Here is a 21,938-nt window from a genome sequence, read left to right on the forward strand (position 1 = left end):
ATTGGAACGAAGACACGCACGCACACATATTAGCAGGCTGCCTGGCGTTTTCCAGTCGTAAAATACGTTTAAATATATTTTAATTAATGCTGCTTCGGTATTGTATTCTCTTATTGTACCAATATTCCAAAGTTATACAAGTGATTTGGATGCCATAAGCGAGAATCGAAACAAAAACATTTAGCTCTAAAACGGTATTCACAACCATCTGGGCTAAAGAAAACTGCATATCAAAACTTGAATTAAGTAAAACGTATACATGTATATTTGCGCATGCGTAGAACATAAGCATTACGTCAAACTATGCCTGCTAAGTTCCAGTGTTTCAAGTTTTGCCTCTTGTTTTCTTAACTAAAAACCAAATCAATTTTATTGTATAGGTCTGAGTACTCCATATCAAGTTTTAAGTCTGTAGACCAACAATTGAATTTGGTAGACCGGTTCGCAGACAGCCCACTTTTCTATAGATACACATATGTATAATCATTCACTCTAAACTGATTCTCTGATAATTGGATGATCGCTGGTAAGCGGGTCAAATGTGGGCTATATTTAGTTGTCTGTCGTAAAAATTCAGATAACTTCATTTATTTTGTGTAAAATATATTAACAAGTATTCGACTTGAATAAATATCTAAATTTCGGTTTTGTAGATAATTTAAAGGTTTGCATTGAATTTGAACCATAGTTATTGATATAAAATGAAGCATTTTTTCCTGAATTTAAGACCCCCCCCAAGCAAAACATTAAATTTTGATTTTTCTCGAATTAGTCAAGTGTTATCCAATTTGAATAAGGATTCCAGACGTTTAGTATATATATATATATATATATATATATATATATGTTTTTAAGTACATAAGTGATGCAAGACTTGTGTGTGTGAGGACACTTCTCAACCTATATACTAAACGAGTTTTGATATACATTTGAAATTTGGTATATAGTGGAAAAATTAATCTTTTTTTCCTCTGGGGGAGGGGAAGGGCTACTAAGGGGTAAAAATTGGTACTTGGGGGGAGGTCATTTGGATTTTTATGCTTATCAACTGTTTTGCAACTGCATGAGCGGTCGTGAAATAAAACTGCTTCCTTATGTTCAAGTAGATTTGAACATACTTTTTTAAAGATCGTAGCAAGCTGGTTTAATGGTTATCGTACTTGACTCGCTGTATTTAGGTTTTGGTTTCGATATCAGTATTTTTTACTCGCAAGAAATGTTCTTTATAGAAAGAACATAATACTCCCATGCATACGTCATGTTTTTCAGTTTATCTTTTACATAAGGAATTTAACGTCCCGTTTAATACCGGAAAACGCCGGGTACATCTGCTTGTGTGTGTGTATATATATATGTGTGTGTGTGTTTGTAATTTTAATCTTTTTATTTCACTATTAATGAGTTTTGTGAAAAATTAACTATCTTGGTAAAATTTACTTTCTCGTAATAATGGACTTTACAATAAGATGGCACAAAGTCAAACATTTTCTCATAACTTTTGGATTTCTGCCACGAATTCCATTTATTTCCGTGTGAAAATTGTCTTTTATAATCAGACAATGGAAGAATCAAAATACAAAACGTTTATTTTATTTATTTATTTATTTTTTTTTACCGCGATTCCAGCAAAACGTCGAAAAATGATTCGGTGTGTTAACCACATTCTTTTGCAGCATTCAACGTTGAAAAAAAAAACGGTGTAGAAATTAAGATCTACAAACTAGAATACGCCTTCTTGAATGGGTCCAAAGTTACGGGGTTTGTTTTGAATTCTTCAAACGATAATCTTTGTTAAACTTCAACTTTGTCTAAAGTGGTGGAATTCATGGATAATCATTCCATGCATGAACTGTGCTAAGAATGACTGGTACTAAATTGAAACCTTGCTCATAAAATACTGGCGTGCGAGGTTTTTATTCACTTCGATATTATTTCGAAATCTATTTTTGGGATAAATCTCGTAGCCGCTGTTGAGTATAGTTTTTCTCGTTTAGGTTTTCTTTACAGGCGGCGAAATTTAAATTAAAATCAGAATGAATATATATATATATATATATATATATATGCACACACGCACGGTTTATTTGGGATTTATAATTTAAATACAATTTCGGGCATATGGCCTCTCATATCGCGCGTATATAACGTAATCTAGAGGTTCCTTTTTCAAATGCTACGCATTAAATTAGGCTTTATTTCGTCGAATGTTGTTGTCAAGTGTCTGGTTTATCAGCGTAAACTTGGGATGTTAAATCGCACGAACGCTGAACTGCCGAATCGACGAAATTTTGCATCTCTCCGCTGTTTTACAACTATTTTAATAGATGCTCCGAACTACAAGCCCTTGTACCCCCCTCGACGTAAATACTCCCGACAAGCAGCAAAGTCGCACACTCTACACAGACCCCCAGATGTCAGAAAGACTTCAACCTTCCTAGTTTCTTTCCTAGGATTGCTAGACTTTGGAACTCCCTTCTGAGTTCTTGTTTCCCACGCTGTACTGACATGCAGAAGTTCAAGTGTAATGTGAACAGACATCTTGCTGCTCAACTTCCTACATAGTATCCCTGCAACTTATGTCCCTGATAGTAACCCCTACATCAAAGTGGCACTGTGCCTTGTTTGGAGTGAACATATTGACTAATCAATTTGAAATTATTTTTTCAAATATTTAAATCAATTGATTATATTATTTGCAAACACTGCTCGGATGTCTGTTTCTTTATGATGAATTGCCAAACCAAGTTGAACTCAAAATAACCGATAGTTGCCAAATCTGTAATTAAAGTACAGTTGTCAATTTAATGTTCACCGCCTCTAAAAACATACTGTATATGTCATAAGATTATACATACATTTTGTATAGGTTTTAAGTAGTTTCAACAGTGCTCAATACGCAAGTAGAACCTTGTCGTAATATATATAAAAAAATATCTTTTGTAAACTAGAGGCGTGTAGGTTTTGTGTGTGCAGTTGATATATGACCCGTTGGGTCAACCATTGAAGTATTTAAATTATTTGAATCGGGGAAGGGGATGTTAAACATTGGAAATAAAATCCAACACTAATCTTCTGCTCACTGTACCTTAACGACGGATCAGATATTACATGTGGTGATGTATCCTTTCGCATATAATGGACGATATTCTTTTTCGGTTCTTAAACTAGCATGGGTGCCCGGCGTAGCCCGGGTATTCGGAGATGTTGAGCAAAAAAAAATCAAAATTTTTTAACTATGACACCTAAAAATTTGTTTTGGGCTCAAATCAAGTTAAGTTAGATTCATGTCCAATGAACCTATATCTAAAATTTCAAGTGTTTACGACGAAAACTGTCGGAGGAGTTTGGTAGAGTTGTCAAAGGTCAAATCGTTGAACTTTGACCTCTTAATCGCCAAATTTCTGGCCGAAAACTGATCACATCGATTTTTCCCAAATTTCAGTACCTTGTACATCAAATTTCGAGTCTGTAGACTAAAAATTGAGTTATTGCGTGGGGAAATGTGCGCACACACACACGCATGCACACGCGCACATGCACATGCACACGCACATACATGCACATGCACACGCACGCACATGCACACAGACGCTTTCACTTTTATAGATATATAGATTGTTAAACAGATAGGGCAGAATGGTAGATTATTTCTAGATCAAGTGGAAAGGGTTAAAAAAAAGCACAGTGGGGGTGGGGTAAATGTGATAGATGTGTCATTAAAGTTATTCGCAAAGCATATTTTTAAATTTCACTCTATCCCGAAAACTAAGCAATATTTTAGCATTTTATTGTGATTTAAAATGCACAGTAAAAAACCTTGGGAAAACAAATGTTTATTAACTGCTTTAGTATAACATATTATACATTTCTTTTGAAAAAGATGTTATCTCGAAATATTAAGACCTTCACCATCCCGGTTATATCAAACAGCAAGTTCAGTTAATGATTTGTATTGTGATTATCTTGAAAAATGAATGGATATACAAAGTGAAATAAAATAAACAAACGAGACCTTCTTTCGTCCATTTTTGTTCATACGCCAATACAACAGCCATTTTCCTGCATTGCTATAGCCTTATAATCTTTCATATCTATATAGTATAAATTTCTGGTTATTTTAAGTAGAAAAGGCCCCGCTCTTATGTGCTGTTATTACGGCATAATTACGTTAACACGCCGGTTCTCGTTAGATCACCGAATTTAAGCAAAGTTGAGACTAGTTAGTACTGCATGGGTGACCAATTTGGGAATACCAGGCACTGTATGTAGGTGACGTCGACCCCTCCCTGCAAGGGTTAAAAACCTAATGTCATCTAATTTAACGGATATACATGGGGACTGGGGACCGCTTGTGAATTTCATATTTCCATGGAAATTCCTCCTTCAGAGGAACCCGGTTTAACCCGTCCTAGGGTTAGTTCCGCAGTTTCATTTTTTTTTTTTCTAAATTTTTTTTAATTTTTTTTTTTTTTTTTATAACAATCTTTTTATTTCTAAAACTGCACTCGGTATTCTATGAACAGCTTTAAGGTTTACATTTTTTTCTCCTGAAATAACGGCATTTGAGAATCAAAAACTAAACAAGACGTTTTGCCACCTGAAAAAACTGTAGATTTAATCACGCAACCAGTCTTGCACTACTTTCCTTGCCCAAACAAAACACATTGCCACAGTCATAAGCGGCTACTGTGATTAAGATCAGGTTAATAGGATGTATTTTTAGTGTGGTGTCGGGCAAAAATATTCACATTACATTTAAATCTCTGCATGTTGGTATAGTTTGAAACATGGATATTCCAAAGGTTAGTTATCATAGTAAAGGAGCTATTAAAATAGAACACTTCAACATCTGGGAACTTGTGAAGGGGTGGGATTTTGCTATTTGGTTGCTATTTAGGTGATGCGACACGGATTGGAGCTTAGAATGAAAGAAAAAAAATCTATAAAAAAAACAAGACAAATGGCTGGTGCATCAGCCCAGGTATGGTAACAATACTCCACCCATGGGATGAGCTTTTATAAAGATACAAACCTGGGTGCCCGACTGTTTGTAGATATTGAGCAAAAAAAAAATAAAATGGTAGTAGACAGGCTCGAGCCCGTGACGCAAAAGCGGGAAAGAATATGAAAGAAAATCTGACGTCTTATCGCTACTCCATGACGCGACCGGAAGTTCGGAATGTTGAAAGTTGGTAAAGTCAATCCAACCGATACGACGATTTGCAAAACTGACTCGCAAAAATCGATCCCTCCTTGTAGATAACTGCCGTGGGTGAAGGAATTAATGTTTTGGGCCGATTTTTCGATAAATGTCCTCCGAGACGTCGTGCTTCAAAATGATACCGAAATTGTGGCAATCTGTCGCTTCTGTCGAAAGTTTTAGGCATACATACATGCATAATGGTGACAATTTTCTAGCCAGACTGAGGGTTCTTGTGTTCATTTGTAACGTTGAGTATATTTAAATACTAGCAGGGGGTGCCTGGCTTTGCCCGGGCATAAAATACGCTTAAATATTTTAATTTGTACAGGGTGAGTCAGGGGAAAAACTTTCTTTTTTTTTTTTAACATTAATTTTTGAGATATTCGGATGTTTTTAGAATATTAATTTTTCTTCCTTAGAACACCCGTTTCCCGTGACTCACCTTGTATAAAAAGTAAAAAAAAAAAAAAAAATAGAAAACAAAACTAGTATTCAAAGCTGGTGACGTTACCACTGTACCAACGTGACACGCATAAACTTATAAAAAATATACTAAGATAAATGTACAAAATGTATAACCATGTTTTTTTTTTTTTTTCAATTTTACTCCTTCAAAACTATTTTAATCGGCTAAAGGCCCATAAAAGAACGACCTATAAAAAATCCAATCGATTGAGACCCCTAACCCTAACCCTAGCGCCGCTCCGCGACTTTTAGTTTAGAAAGAGATAGTTTGAAAACATGGAGACGAACGGACAGACGGTGAGTTTTAGAAATTAGATTGTTAATCGTTTATTTGCTGTAAAATAGGTTCACAGATTAAAACAATTTTATTCTAATCAATATTTTCTAGACAAAGGCAAAATAGAACCAGTGCGAAAATTGGAAACTATAGAACAATTTCTTGATGGGAATTCGGTTTCGGTTCGCATCCGTTGGACTCAACCTGAAGGTAAGACGCATTTTCTTTCACATCTGCGACATTTCAACAAATTTCATATAATTGATTTTATCATCTTTTTACACTCGTTTAAAATTATTAATCATTTAATTTTAATGTTTGGAAAATGGCTTTAAATTTGTTCGGTATAACTATTTTCATGTCCGTTTTAAATATTGCATAAAAAAAATAAAAAAAATAAAATTGCAAAAAAAAAAAAAAAAAAAAAAAAAAAAAATGGAGTGAACTTTTTTTAAAGTTCGAACGCATTGAATATTAATCAAAACCCTTAATATGAATCTGTACAAAGGCGTTCGTTTTTTTTTTTTTTTTTATTATAAAAAAGATGTTTTCATTGATCTCTCACCATCGGCAAGGTCGTTTTTAATGTGCGATCAATGAAGATCGCTCCCAAAAGGGTTATTGTGGCTGGCATTCGCTTATGAATGGAGGCGACAGGCAAACAAATCTCAAAAAACATTTTTTTTAAATACATTGGCAAACGGTTTAAAACGACACATTATTTTAGCCAAAAGCTCAGTTAAAAATTGTCTAAAATTGGTCTTAAAAATATGTTCTAAAAATTAATTAAAAAAAGAAAAACTCTGGCTTTGCAATAATTTCATAACTTTTAAAATAACTTTGTTTATGGTTCTGAATTTTTGAGACGAGAATTCGTATTTTCATTATTCGGACTACTGTTCTCATATTTAGTGTTTGCACAATACAATTTCGACTTGCTACCAAGTTATGGCTGACAGAACGAGATCATGCTACCCTCGTGATTAAAGGGTTCCATTCCAATTTCGTGCAGATTCCCCGAGTTCGACAAGATACACATGAAGGTCGGAGGTTACATGAACCAAATCATATGCAAATATTCAAAATGAGAACAGTAGTCCAAAGAATCCAAATACGGACTTTAAATGTTCAATAGTTATAAACATACATCATCAGTAGGGCTATAACAGCATATTTTAGTTTTTACTCTAGAGTATATATCCGATACAGTTAATCAACCGAGAACCACGTGACTGTATAAAAGCATGTAAACGGATACACTAGTGAAAACAATGAAAAGTATTGTCATAGCCTAATCATCAATCGATATATTGGTTTTATTTTACTTTTATAATTCTAACAAGGTAAAGTTTTAATTTCGATTTTCTTGGCAACGAACAAAATTAAGCCTTTATAATTTTAGTTATTGGTGATTCAAATAATTTTTTTTTCCGCTCTTTAGATTCTGTAACTCAATTTCATCGAAACGTGCAATTCTTACATCGGTAAAATGCTTCGAAAAATGAATCGCTATTTGTGTTATGTTTTGTCTAAGATTGGGTTGTAGCCAGAGTCTACTAGCATTTCCTATATAATCTACAGATGTGGTGACGTACAGAACGACGTTCAAATAAGCTTTCAAAATTGTATACGTACAGGCGGCTTCACCAGGGATTTCCGGTGAAACAAAGAATAAAAATATTTTGACACCAAATATCTAAACACAAAGTTGAATCTAGCAAGCCTTTGAAGTCTCGCCAAGATTATGAATGACAATCTCAAATCAATAAGATTTCGAGGTATTTAACCTCTTTTCAAACACTCCGCTCGGTGGGACTACCCATTTTGACATCGACAACGCCCCTCCCCCTCTCCCACGGCATTTCTTAAAAGAGCACTTTATCCCTCTTTATCATATCTTTGAACACTTCTCGCATCTATTATTACTACTCTCTTCACTTCTATGCTTAATGGACAGTCTCGATATTAATGGCCGCATCCACCTGTCGCCGTACGGCAACTAACCTTTCTCTAATTTTGACCGAAATGTGCGCGTCTTAAAATAAATAAATAAATAAACGTATGCCTTTCGTTTTCATTCAGTATTTTAAACGCTTGCATTTCTCAGCGGGAATTATTGATAAATCGTATGGTTTAAAAATAGAATCACCAAGATAGTATTTCTATTCAATATACGTTTTTATTGGGTGAGATCTAGAACGTTGGCTGCTTTAGAGGTTTACAATATTTTTGAAGTGATGTCATTTTATTTGCTTGTTTTGGTAAGTTTAATTCTTGGATATGAAGTGGTTGCCAGTTTGTTAGCACGACGATCGTTTCAAAAGCAAAGCCACCTATAATTTTTTCGTTTTTTTTTTTTTTTCTTTTTTTCTTATTAAATGGTGGGGTGCTCGGCTTTGCCCGGGCGTAAAATACGCCTAAATATATTTAATTTGTTCAGATTTCGTATATTATAGTCGTGATTTCAAAAGTAAAAGTATTTGGGTGCCATCAGCTAGAATAGAAACCGACAGTAAAAATGTAGCATTCAAAGCTGGTGACGTTACCACAGTACCAACGTGACACGCATATGAACTGATAAAAAGTATACTAAGATGAATGTACAAAATGTACAACGATTTTCAATTTTGACTCTATTTTTGACCCTTAAAAAACTAAGACTAAAGACCCATAAAAGAACAGCCCGTAAAAAAAAAAAAATGCAAGCATTTGAGGTCTCTAGCGCCGCTCTGCGACTTTTACTTTTGGAAATAGTCTGAAAATATAGACATATATAGCCTTTTATATATTAGATTAAAAAAACTAAAGTGTTTAAGAGCTACGAACATGGGAGTATACCATTAAAACTCATGCTCTTTTGTGCTCTTGCACTTTGTCTAGTCACTATTTTCAATGCACTTTTGCGAGTGATGAGGGAAGTAGCGGTGCATGGACGTCTAGAACGCGCTTTTTTTTTTCACTCGCAAGTCTGTCGCCACTCTGAAATCGACGAATCCACCTAATTGTGCTGACATCAACAGAATCGGTTTTGTCAGCGTTCATCATGTGTCAAATGTTAATAGATTAAATATTTCTTCCGAATGAAGGAATTCAATGACTCATCTCTGCTTCTGATACACGTCCATGACGGGTTGCTTTCTTAATCTCACACTGTTAATATTTGCAACATATAACATTTTCAAGCAATGAATGCACAAGTTCAACCAGAACAATGCAATTTGCAATTTCTTATCAATTCAAGCGAATAAAAATAGGAGGCATTACTTTTGGAACGCCCCTTCGTATTTTCTGTTATGTATAGTGTTTAATCATTGTAAAAACTTAGTTTTATTACTCGGATCTTGTATGCTAAATCGGCGTAAAAGTATTTAGCAGAGAAGGCAACGGAAAAAAGGTAAACAAAAAATTTCAAATACATAAATGAATGTTGCCAAATGCAAGATAATTTACTTTTCGACATACTGGATAAAGTTTGTATTTTAACGGAATTTTAAACGTTTACGCAGTTCTAAAGACAATGTCAAGTAGGTAAGTTAAACAGGCAATCAAGATGGCCGACGAAAGCATGCGGTCTCAGAGTGTCGATAATGTTTCAAAAGTGGAAAAATGAACAAAATACTGATAGAAATTCATAAGTGTCACAGTAAAACTTATTGGGTGGATTTCTCAGTATTTTGTTTTTCCACTTTTTAACCATTATCGACGCTCTGAAGACAGCATGCTTTCGTCGGCCATCTTGATTGCCCGTTTAACTTATCTACTTAACATTACTTGTCTTTCGAACTGAACAAACGCTTAAAATTCCGTTAAAATGCACAAAACTTATCCAGGTATGCAGAAGAGTAATTATCTTGCCTTTGGTAGCATTTCTTTATGTATTTGAATTTTTGTCCATTTTCTTCGTTGTCTTCTCTACTAAATACCCGTATAATTCTGTATAAGCTTTTTTTAAATTAAAACAAAAAAATTAGAAAAATATAGTAAACAGAAAAGTACATGTCGAGATCTGAACTTGTATATTCATACAATGAAGTGAAATTCGTTATAACGCCTTCGCGTCATTTGTCTTCTATTAATATTTGTCATACCTGAACGTATTCTTTCAATTTGTCTATTTCACCAGGTGGACATTCACGAAAACTCCCATAATACATTTGGGAAAAGCAATTTGTTAAAAAAAAAATTTAAATTAAAACGCATTCCCTGTTTTTAATGCAAATATATTCGGTTTCCTATACGAAGATATTAACGTCCTCACATTTATTTGATATCTTTAGCTTTGTTTAATTTTGTTTGTTCCAATTTTAATGTTAACTTTTTTTTTTTTTTTTTTTTTTTTTTTTTTTAAGCCGGCAGCTGTTTCCACAAATTGAAATGGTTGTCAGCAAGCAGTGGACCCGTCTTAAAGAACTTGATGGTAACACGATTTTTATTTTTTATATTTTTGCTTTCTCCTGCTTTAATTTAAAAATAAAAATGGTATCTTTTTTTTTTTTTTTTTTTTTTTTTTCAAGACGCGCTGCAAGAACTTATTCCTACCGCCATTGTAAAGAACTTATCTTTCTCCTTGTGTTTTAACATCAAGGGGTCAACAGTTAGCGGTCTACTTTGTGGAACAAGTTGCCAGAAGATAGCTACACAATGGTCATTAAATCCAGACGTATCATGTATTAAAAACATTTTGAAACTTCGATTTGTACAAGTATATATAATCAAATTTTACTTAAAACAATCAGAGGATCGTAACGGTTATTATTTCTGAAGTTTTAATTCATTAACATTTGAGGATTTTGTATTGTATGTAAACATCTTATCGTGATCTGTGAATGTAAACAAGATCAATGGACATTTCTAAATTTTTTTTTTAATTTCGTGGGATTTTCGTTTTCAACGGTGAAGTCATTCCAAGAAATGGGAAAAATTGTAACCTGAAATCCAACGTTTAGTAAAGTTGTACAGTCTTTATTAATCCCGTGCAACGCCGGACGTGTATACTTCTTGCCTGCTAAGGATTGCCAATTTGCTCGGCAAAGTTCTATTGAAACAAATATGCAAACACAATGTTGAAGCAGTGTTGGTTATGGTTACTAATGCCTCACAATGAGTAAAGGCCATTCCAGTTATCTATTCTCATAATTTAATAGAAAGGTACCAATCCAGGAGCTGCAAAAAACACATCTCACAGGAAAGGACATGTGGATAGCATCAGTTTCCTTTAATGACATTTTTATAACCTTCATTTATAATTTGTTCGACTTGTTCTTGAACACACTTTCTAAAGCTTGTGATGGATGGCTATAGCTCAGTATAGCTAATCACCTACGCATAATGGTTAATATCACTAGTTGGCTTTCTTCAAGCAGTCCCTGAAGCTTGTTGATGCCCCTATTCCGAATTTGAGTCTATAGGACTCCATCGGTGGACGTTTTTTTTTTTTTTTCACTATGATTGCACGCTAAAAGTAAGTAAACAATAGAAAATTCGGCTTTAAGCAAAGTCCCTCAACGGTTATTGCAGGCCTGTTAGATTAATAGATGAAAACCTTGTTTCATAAACTTTTTATAAAAATCCAAATAAAGACTTTAAAATTTTCTTTAACTTTAATAAATCGTTTCTTCGTCTGACAGGCCCGCAGCAACCGTCGGAGGACTTTACATACTAAAGATAGTTTTAAAATTGGGCTTTCTGCAAGCAATTATATCTGAGAAAGTCTACCGATGTCGTCCTATGAATGATGGCGTCTGCAATCGTCAGGGCGTTCTTGAAGAAACCCCCATAGTCTTGATCGAAAACCGAACTGTCGTTGCTCTAAATAACGGCATATTTCAAACGGGCAGAGCGGAAATCCTTCAGATTTACGTCGAAGAACGAATAAAGTAAAAAAAAAAAAAAAAAAAAGTGTGTGTGTGGGGGGGGGGGATAAGTTAACTTAATGTGCCAAAGCAGACATTGAAGTAAATGTTCCCATGCGAAAATTTTAGTGAAACCCACTCTTCCAATTGTTCATTTAAACTGCTATTGCTCGTAGACTGCACTCATTTCGCCAATTCAACTGTTATAAGTCCACTACAAAGACAACTTTATTTTTTTTTTTTACAAATGTGTTTCCACATATCCAGGCACAAACGTCACTCGAGGATAAGGATTAATGTATGTACTGTAGTAATTGAGGCAGTAGCGTAACAATCGTTTGTGAAAATTTGGTATAATCGGATTATATGAGGATTTTTCAATAAGAGCTTAGATTTGAAAAGTGTTGTAGTCTGCTGGAAAGCAGACCAGTGCCAAAGGCGTACAAAAATCCTCAGTTGGTAATAATCGCAAAAGGTATAATCACAAGACTTATTTTATCAAATTCCTAACTCGATAAATTAGGAAATATATCAAAGTGAATCATCGATCAATAATTTCCCTCTGCTGTACAACCACAAAGATGTCGGTAACTGATAAGACTGAAGTATTTGTCTAGCGGTTCGCATTGAACTCCACCTTCGACGACGCTAACCATTTTTTTCCACAAATTTTCCATTGCGTACAAAAGCCACACTTGATGACCCTATTCAAGAAAATACTTGAATGCTTCCAATACTTTTAGTCTATAAAATATATCGTTTATATTTTGTACACCAACATTCTCATTACAACTTTAGTTTAATAAACTTAACTCTTGTTCAAAGAAGAAACTTGTGATTTGGGCCATACTTAATGGTTTAAACCTTCCATTTCTGTACGTCAATCTTTACGTAATTCTTGAATAGTCAATTAAGCTGATGCTTCGTTATCCTTTACAAAGATAACCCGATAATTTTACGATAAACCTTATTAATAGGGAAAAATATTGTGAAAGATCATTGGAGTAATTATGCCATTTAAATAAAGATTTCATGAATGTGCAAAATTGAAAAAGTTTTTGTTTTTTTTTTAACAAATTTCATTGCGAATTACTTCGTTTGTCTTTAATGCAGGTTTGTCCGGAGCCCGAATATACTTTAAGGAACCTTTCCTTTTCCGAACAATATACGGTCTCCCTAGTGTCTACAAGTCGACGGTTCAACCGCGATAGCAGTCCAGTTAGCATAACTTTTGTAACCAAATCCTGTTTGATGTTAACACGCTTCAATTACACAAAATGTGGTAAGTTTTTTTTTAAGTCCACTGTAGTTATGTTCGCCTAGATGTTTCAAAAGATTCTCAGAGAAACTAATTGTTCGTCACAAGTTTTCCTATGTTGTTGCAAATGGAATCTGCACAGAAATTCATGGAAATGTCTCCTTCTCAAAGGGACATTAAGATGGGAGAGTGGACTTTCTACAACTATGCAGGGCTATATTTAAGACCAACATTCATTCGACAGTCAAATCCGGACACTTTTTTAAAACTCTTCCCCTCACCTTGTGTCTCTTTCCTTTTATATGATTGTAGATCCGATCATGTAATACCCCCTTTTAAGAATACAATTATTTGGAAAATAAGTTTGTAGTAGTTTGTTATTCCGTCGGTTATTGACACAACCGAGCTGGAGCTCCACTGCACCAGGCTGTCCACTTGATACAGAGGTCCAGTCCACTAGACGATTGAGGTTGGGACTAGGGTAGCCTGGTGTTGGTGGTTAGTGAGGTATCTTTTCCAGCCAGATGTCCAGTTGTTTCTTTGAAGTGCAGGGACACTCATATTTGTTTTATTGCGACTGGAATACAGTTGAATGTTTTTGTACCACTGTAGTGGTAGATGAGGGACTTGATCCTGTGTAGTCACAAGTGTTTTTTTAACCACAACTGACACTATTCCAGTATTGGGAGGACAACAGATTTTCATAGTGTGAGCATGCACTCCCTCTTCCTACTCCTGAAGGTTCTCTGTATCCATCCTGTTGTCTTGCGACCACTGGTATTGTCAATGTTGTGTGAAGGTGGCATCTTTGCTCATGTAAACCCGATATCCTTTACTATTTCATTTGATGTGATTTCTTGTTGCCCATATTAGTAATCAGATTTTCCATTGAGATGATCTTTATTACCGTATTATAGTTAAAAATTTGTCATTTGTCTACTTTAGAGCCATATTGTCATCACACCATTTTATAATTTTGAAGTCTTGTAAAAGCCTAGAATCATGCTGTGTGGGAGATGTCAACACGACTGGTCTATAATTTTTTTGCCATTCCTCTATTACCTCCTTTGTGCATTGGCGTAATCATACCATACTTCAGAGCTTGAGGTACATAATCATTCTCGTAGAGATTTATTCCAGAGAAGTTGTAGTGATAGCAATTTTTCAGAAGTCGCACATAAGCACCATCGGGTCCCGCTGTTGAGTTAGGTGAGATTTTGTAAATGGCCGAGATTATGTCGGTCTTTGTAACTTCCACACTCGAGAGTTGATCTGTTTCTAATAGTGTTAAAGAATTGTATGGGGTTGTTGACTCATTTATTCCACAGGTGGACTAAAGACGGTTTCATACGAGTTTTAAAAAGTCCATAATGCTTCATCTAACTTAAACCTTTTCTATTTTAAAGGTATGCTTTCCAGATTTGTACTCGTGTTACATAAGCAAATTGGTCCTGGATATGACCTTAAACTATATCCTTTAATTGCCATTGCTCCCAGGTCCACTCTGACCCGGAGTGGTAGTACCTGTTAGGGTCCCAACTATGGGTTAAATAGAAACCGACTTGAAAACAACGAATATATTCTATTTAAAAAAAAATTCTTCCGAATCTTTGGATTCGGCATTAAATAACCTGATAAGGGTTGATATGCCGTAAAACAACCAACCAACATAAAATTGAAATGCGTTAATGTCTAATCGTCGGCTGACTTCTCGTATACAAGAATTTCAATATTATCTTTTAGTGTTTGGCTCGCAGATGGCTTCTCGGACCAATCTGAGCATAGAATCTGTACGAACAATGCCATAAACACACGTATATATATATATATATATATATATATATATATATATATATATATATATATCTCCGGAATTGTCAAGTCGAAACGTATATGCTATAATATATTTTGTTACGTCATAGCTTATATATAATAATGCGATGACGTTGTTATGAACACGGCTTTATCATACATTTATAATGTAAAAACATTGCATGTCACTATTCCAAATCGCCTTTTCATATTGTAATTATATTCTCCACATGGAATGAATTTGTGGATACTTAAGCGCCCCTAGAAGAGCACTCTGACAAACAAAAATGCCTGAGCAGCCTCGGTGAAATTATCCGGTGGGGGCGCCCTAGGCGGTTATTAATAAATAGGGATGTGATAACAGATTATTTTCATTGTTGTGACTGAGTATATATCCGTTAATATCATTTTTTTATATAGATTTATGGTGAGCTACGATGTTCACTCTTTCGCCGCCGGAAGTTCAAGTGCCCCGAAACATTTTCTGCGCATGCGGCTAGAGGCGCCTTTTTACTAAATTACTTTAAAAATTCAATGTTTTGATTTTCTGACCAATCAGAATTTTCCAAGCTGTCGGAAATTCGGTGTCTGTGGGAGCCGATGAGAATCTTTAAAAGAGCTCTGGATTTTCCAAAAAAAAAAAAACAGTTAACAAAAATTCAGAGATAGTGTTGGAAGGCATATGTCACTACTGTCTACAACTCAACTCTAACACGACAACACTTTGAACATAACAGTCAGCTAATCAGACAATGTAGGCGAACACACAGAAACAGTAACTAACTTTTGCATTCCCCTTTTTATTATCGTATGCTCACTTGAAATTAAGTTTATGAAAATAATTATTTTAAAACTTTTCACATTTTTCAATGAACCTTCCAGAGTGATTAATTAACTCTACTCAAAAACTTTCAGTGAAAATTATTTTATATAGTTGAGTGAGGAAGTTTTCTTTACGATTTACAGACCCGTGAACTAATCACGGCTCTTGAATTATCAACTCAAACTTCCTCGAAATCTCAAACTAATTTCCCCCTTTTGTTCACTCATAAATGAACTATTTTCAATTAAAATATTTCCTAAAATGTAATCTTTTTCCTTTTATAAATTGAGTTAACCTTGTTTGTTATGTTGATATATTTTCTACGAAAGAACCTCGTAAATTCGACTCTGTCTCGCTCTCTTTACTTCTTTTCCCCACAATAATAACATTAATAATAATTAAACAATAGGGAAAAGGCCAAACTGGCGACCCACCGATACGACTATTTTGAACACGCAAACAATTCTATAAAAAAAATTAAAAAAAATTGGCCTATTCCTACTTTTTATTGTTTAATTATTAATTAATGTTATTATTGTGAGGAAAAGTAGATAGCGAGACAGTCGAATTTACGAGGTTCTTTCGTAGAAAATATATCAACATAACAAACAAGGTTAACTCTCAAATTATAAAAGGAAAGATTTATTACATTTTAGGAAATATTTTAATTGAAAATAGTTCATTTATGAGTGAACAAAAGGGGGAAATTAGTTTGAGATTTCGAGGAAGTTTGAGTTGATAATTCAAGAGCCGTGATTAGTTCACGGGTCTGTAAATCGTAAAGAAAACTTCCTCACTCAACTATATAAAATAATTTTCACTGAAAGTTTTTGAGTAGAGTTAATTAATCATTCTGGAAATTTATTTTTTTTTTTTTTTTAAACAAAAACATTTTCACAAAAAAAATATTTTTTTTAAAACATAAAAACCTATCTTCATAACAAAATTATGAAAGACAACACACAGCAAAATGTGTATAAAAAAGGGAAAACTAAAATGGCAGAAAACGAAGTCGACATGGCAGTAGAACAAGATAAACCAGTGCAGTCAATAGCGATGAAAACTCCGGCATTTATTGATTCAAATGTACTAGCTTGGTTTTCAATAATGGAAGCCCAGTTCAGTATTATGAACATTAAACAACCAAGACAAAAATTTTACCATATTCTCGCGTCACTACCAACGGATATAGTTGGAAAATTACAAAACAACATACTGGAATCAAGACTTTAAGTTAAAAGATGTTGTGATTAACCAGTGTGAAAAATCAAAGCCTGAAATGCTGGACAAACTAATGTCATCTTCAATCATGACAGGACGTCCTTCGATTTATTTGAACGAACTCATGTCGTTAGCAGGTAGAATTGGTGTTGGAGAAGACATTGTCCGACATAAGTTCATCCAAGCCCTACCTCATTCGATCAAACCCGTGGTAGCAGCACAAATTGATCTCGATCTGGAAAGACTTGAAAAAATGTCCGATGATCTGCTGTTATATTTTAATAGACAGGAAGCCACGCAAATACAACAGATATCATGGAACCAAAACCATCGTAACCAGAGTGATGAGGTATCTCAAAGAAAAAGTAATCAGTCTCAAAAATCATAATTGTCCAAATGGAGTTCGTCCTTTTAACGAGGATCAGAGACCCAAAATCTGCCGTTCACATCTATATTTTGCCGAATGTGCAAAATATTGCAAGCCATGGTGTAAATGGCCAGACAAACGGAATGTGCGAATGCAACCCAGTTCTCGTCCGGTGAAGCGTGATAGCTTCCACATCTTCGCCGCTTCTTGAAGTAGCCGCACGGTTAGGAGCTATAAAATTGAATTTCGTTGTGGATACGGGAGCTGCAATATCTGTAATCCCAAGAAAATATATAAGCGGTATAGTTATATACCCAACAAACGTCTCAATTGTGTCAGCTAACGGTCAGAACATTGAATGTTCCGGTCAAGCAGTATTAAACCTGGCACTTCATAACTTGAGGTGTGATTTCACTTGGACCTTTCTCATTGCAGAAACTACCAGACCTCTCCTAGGTTATGATGTTTTAGGTTGATGGTTGATTGCACAAATAACAAATTGATTGATCAAACAACCAAAAGATATTCAAACGCACAGCCATCACCAATACTTAATAACATTGCTTTATGCTCGGATAACGTTGCTGACACAACTGTTCACACAATTTCGCAAAAATATCCCAACTTTATTTCTCCACATCGCGATTCCAACGCAACAAAACCTAAAGTGTTTCATAGAATTGAAACTGGCAGTAACTCCATCTTTCTCTAAAACGAGGCAGTTATCAGCCCAGAAATACAACATAGCAAAAGAGGAATTCAGGAAACTCCAGAATGCCGGAATTATATCCCCTCTCTAAATCGGAGTGGAGTTCGGCCTTGCACATGGTGAATAAATCTGATGGTACTTATAGACCTGTAGGTGACTACAGGTTATTAAATACTATAACAAAACCAGATCGATACCAAGTGCCAAACATAAATTCCTTGTCATCAAAACTGCACGGTAAGAAAGTTTTTTTTCAAAAATTGATTTATCTTAGTACCAGTCCATCCGGATGATGTATGCAAAACAACCATCACAACACACTTCGGTTTATGAGTACAATTACATGCCTTTCGGTTTGCGGAACGCATCTAGTACTTTCCAAAGGATGATGGACAATATTTTCCGCGACATCGATTGTATTTTTATATACATCGATTGTATTTTTATATACATCGATTGTATTTTTATATACATCGATTGTATTTTTATATACATCGATTGTATTTTTATATACATCGATTGTATTTTTATATACATCGATTGTATTTTTATATACATCGATTGTATTTTTATATACATCGATTGTATTTTTATATACATCGATTGTATTTTTATATACATCGATTGTATTTTTATATACATCGATTGTATTTTTATATACATCGATTGTATTTTTATATACATCGATTGTATTTTTATATACATCGATTGTATTTTTATATACATCGCTGATATTATTTTCTCAAATAGCGAAGAGCATTCCAAACACCTCGATACTCTTTTACAGAAACTCAGTGAGTACGACCTTAAAATTTCCCTGTCTAAATGTATTTTCAATGTTTTTCAACTTGAATTTTTGGGATTTCACATATCTGTTGGTCTTAAGCCAAGTGACAAGAAAATCCGCGAATTAAATGAATTTCCTCAACCAAACGATTCAAAATCACTGCGTCGATTCCTTGGCATGGCAAATTTTTACAGAAAATTAGTTCCAAATTTCAGTGAAATCAGTTTACCACTCACCGAGTGTATTCGGTTGAATCAAAAATCTAAGAAAATAGATTTTACAAAGGATGAAGTTGAATCCTTTGAAAGGATAAAAACAAGTTTATCAGGTGTAACCGCTCTACCTTATCCCGATTCAAAAGCTACTAATTATCAGCTTGTTACGGACAGTTCCAGTTACGCTGTTGGAGCAGCACTTCATCAAATGATTGACAATCAACCAATTCCTATTGGATTCTTTTAAAAAAAGTTATCACAAACTCAACAAAAATATTCTACCTTTGACAGAGAATTGCTAGCTACTTATTTAGCAGTCTTGTATTTTAAACATCAGGTGGAAGGCAGAAACTTGTTATTAACAGATCATAAACCGCTCTGCAGCGCCTTTAAAAGCCAAACACCTTTAAAATCCGATAGACAACAGCGTCACCTTTGTTTCTTGAGTGAATATGTGACTGATATTTCAAACATAAAAGGTTCACAGAACATTGTAGCTGATTGCTTATCGCGACCAGCGTATTAAATCACAATTGATATTTGTGACTTACAGGAGATGGCGAATCACCAAACCACTGATGAAGAAACGAAAACTCTATGTGATCAACTGAAGCCGTATCAGATTAATGAACATAATACAATCCTATGTGACGTGTCATTACCTTTTCCACGACCTTTTGTCACACAAAAGCTCCGGAAATCTGTTTTTGACAGTTTACACAACTTGTTACACCCTGGAATTGCTGCTTCAACTAAAATGATAACTTCCAGATATTTTTGGCCCAAAATGGCCTTGTCAATAAAGAAATGGTGCAAGGAATGTCAGCATTGCCAACAAGCAAAGATAAACACACAAAAAGTGACGTGCATCCGTTTGAATTGCCATCCAGCAGATTTCAGACTGTGCACATTGACATTGTTGGCCCTCTACCACCAGTCAAGAGCAAAACAGACCCGTATTTCTCCCTCTATCGTTATTTATTAACATGCATCGATAGAAATACGAGATGGGTAGAGGCTTGTCCATTGACTAAAATAACTGCAGCGTCAGTATCAACTGCTTTTGTTGATCTATGGATATCGCGATTTGGTGTGCCCCTCCATGTCGCTACAGAGGTAGCCAATTCGAGTCTGAGCTGTTCTCAGAACTGTCTAAAATTATAGGGTTCCACAGGCTGAAAACGACTTCGTACCATCCCCAAGCAAACGGAATGATCGAGCGAGCACACAGAACATTAAAGACAGCAATTATTGCCAGAAGAGAATCTTGGTTGTCTGCTCTTCCTATAGTTCTTCTAGGTATCACGATTACACCCAACGATTCCAATTATTCACCATTTACTGCAGTTACGGGTGCTAATGCACAGATACCTAGATTGTTAATCGATGTGCATGAGGATGCAAACATTGATATAACAGATGCTCACATAAAAGCCCGAGCTGAGGAGATGCAGAAATTTGACACAAACGGATTATCCAGTGGACACCTCCATTCTTTACCAACTGTGTACACTCCTAAGGATCTTCAAATTTGTGACAGCGTCTGGTTGAGAACAGACAGGATTCGAAAATCTATGGAAGCTCCATATACAGGTCCATTCCAAGTAGTACATCGTCATGGCAAATATTTTACTATTAAAATGTCTGATGTACACAGTAACGTTTCCATAGATAGATTGAAGCCTGCATATTCTTCAACAACGTCAAAAGATTTTGTTCCACCCCTTCCAGTATTGGACACTTTTGTATCTTCCTCTAATACAGAGGTTGAAAAGAAACAAACTAAATCAAAGTCCGGAAGAACCATCAGGTGGAAGAAGGACAACACATATTTTTATTATTAAAAATAAAAATGAAATAAAAATTTTCTAATCCTTCAGCACATGCTTCATCTTTTCGCTAATAAGTAAACGTTTATATATATATATATATATAATTTTTCCCAACCTACATTTACATGTAAATATCCTACCAAACTTTTCTTCACAAAGAAAACCAAAGCTATTTTATCGTGAACGATGAACCTTTAAACTCCGTTTACTGGGCGGAAAGTTATATGGTGATCTACGATGTTCACTCTTTCGCTACCGGAAGTTCAAGTGCCCCGAAACATTTTCTGCGCATGTGGCTAGAGGCGCCTTTTTTTACTAAATTACTTTAAAAATTCAATGTTTTGATTTTCTGACCAATCAGAATTTTCCAAGCTGTCGGAGATTCGGTGTCTGTGGGAGCCGATGAGAATCTTTAAAAGAGCTCTATATTTTCCAAAAAAAACAAAAACAAAAAAAAAACAGTTAACAAAAATTCAGAGATAGTGTTGGCAGGCAAATATCACTACTGTCTGCAACTCAACTCTAACACGACAACACTTTGAACATAACAGTCAGCTAATCAGACAATGTAGGCGAACACACAGAAACAGTAACTAACTTTTGCATTCCCCTTTTTATTATCGTATGCTCACTTGAAATTAAGTTTATGAAAATAATTTTAAAACTTCTCACATTTTTCAATGAACCTTCCAGAGTGATTAATTAACTCTACTCAAAAACTTTCAGTGAAAATTATTTTATATAGTTGAGTGAGGAAGTTTTCTCTACGATTTACTGACCCGTGAACTAATCACGGCTCTTGAACTATCAACTCAAACTTCCTCGAAATCTCAAACTAATTTCCCCCTTTTGTTCACTCATAAATGAACTATTATTTTCAATGAAAATATTTCCTAAAATGTAATAAATCTTTTTCCTTTCATAAATTGAGTTAACCTTGTTTGTTATGTTGATATATTTTCTACGAAAGAACCTCGTAAATTCGACTCTGTCTCGCTCTCTTTACTTCTTTTCCCTACAATAATAACATAAATTAATAATACATAAACAATAAAAAGTAGGAATAGGCCAAAGATTGATGTGGTTCTCGTTTGATTAACCGTCCGTGTCGGATTTA

General features: G+C 34.8%; 1 protein-coding gene across 1 annotated transcript in view; it reads left to right on the forward strand.

Moving 5' to 3' along the window:
• Positions 1-21,938, forward strand: part of LOC145242630 (uncharacterized) — a 173,765-nt gene that overhangs the window by 67,557 nt on the left and 84,270 nt on the right. Inside the window, exons 7-9 of the mRNA XM_080105749.1 lie at positions 6,057-6,155; positions 10,295-10,362; positions 12,911-13,079. Coding sequence (XP_079961875.1) covers positions 6,057-6,155; positions 10,295-10,362; positions 12,911-13,079 — 336 coding nt within the window. The remainder of the gene's footprint in view (positions 1-6,056; positions 6,156-10,294; positions 10,363-12,910; positions 13,080-21,938) is intronic.

The sequence above is a fragment of the Euprymna scolopes genome, chromosome 21, assembly GCF_053919585.1.
Source record: "Euprymna scolopes isolate OS-2025 chromosome 21, ASM5391958v1, whole genome shotgun sequence".
Classification (NCBI taxonomy): domain Eukaryota; kingdom Metazoa; phylum Mollusca; class Cephalopoda; order Sepiida; family Sepiolidae; genus Euprymna; species Euprymna scolopes.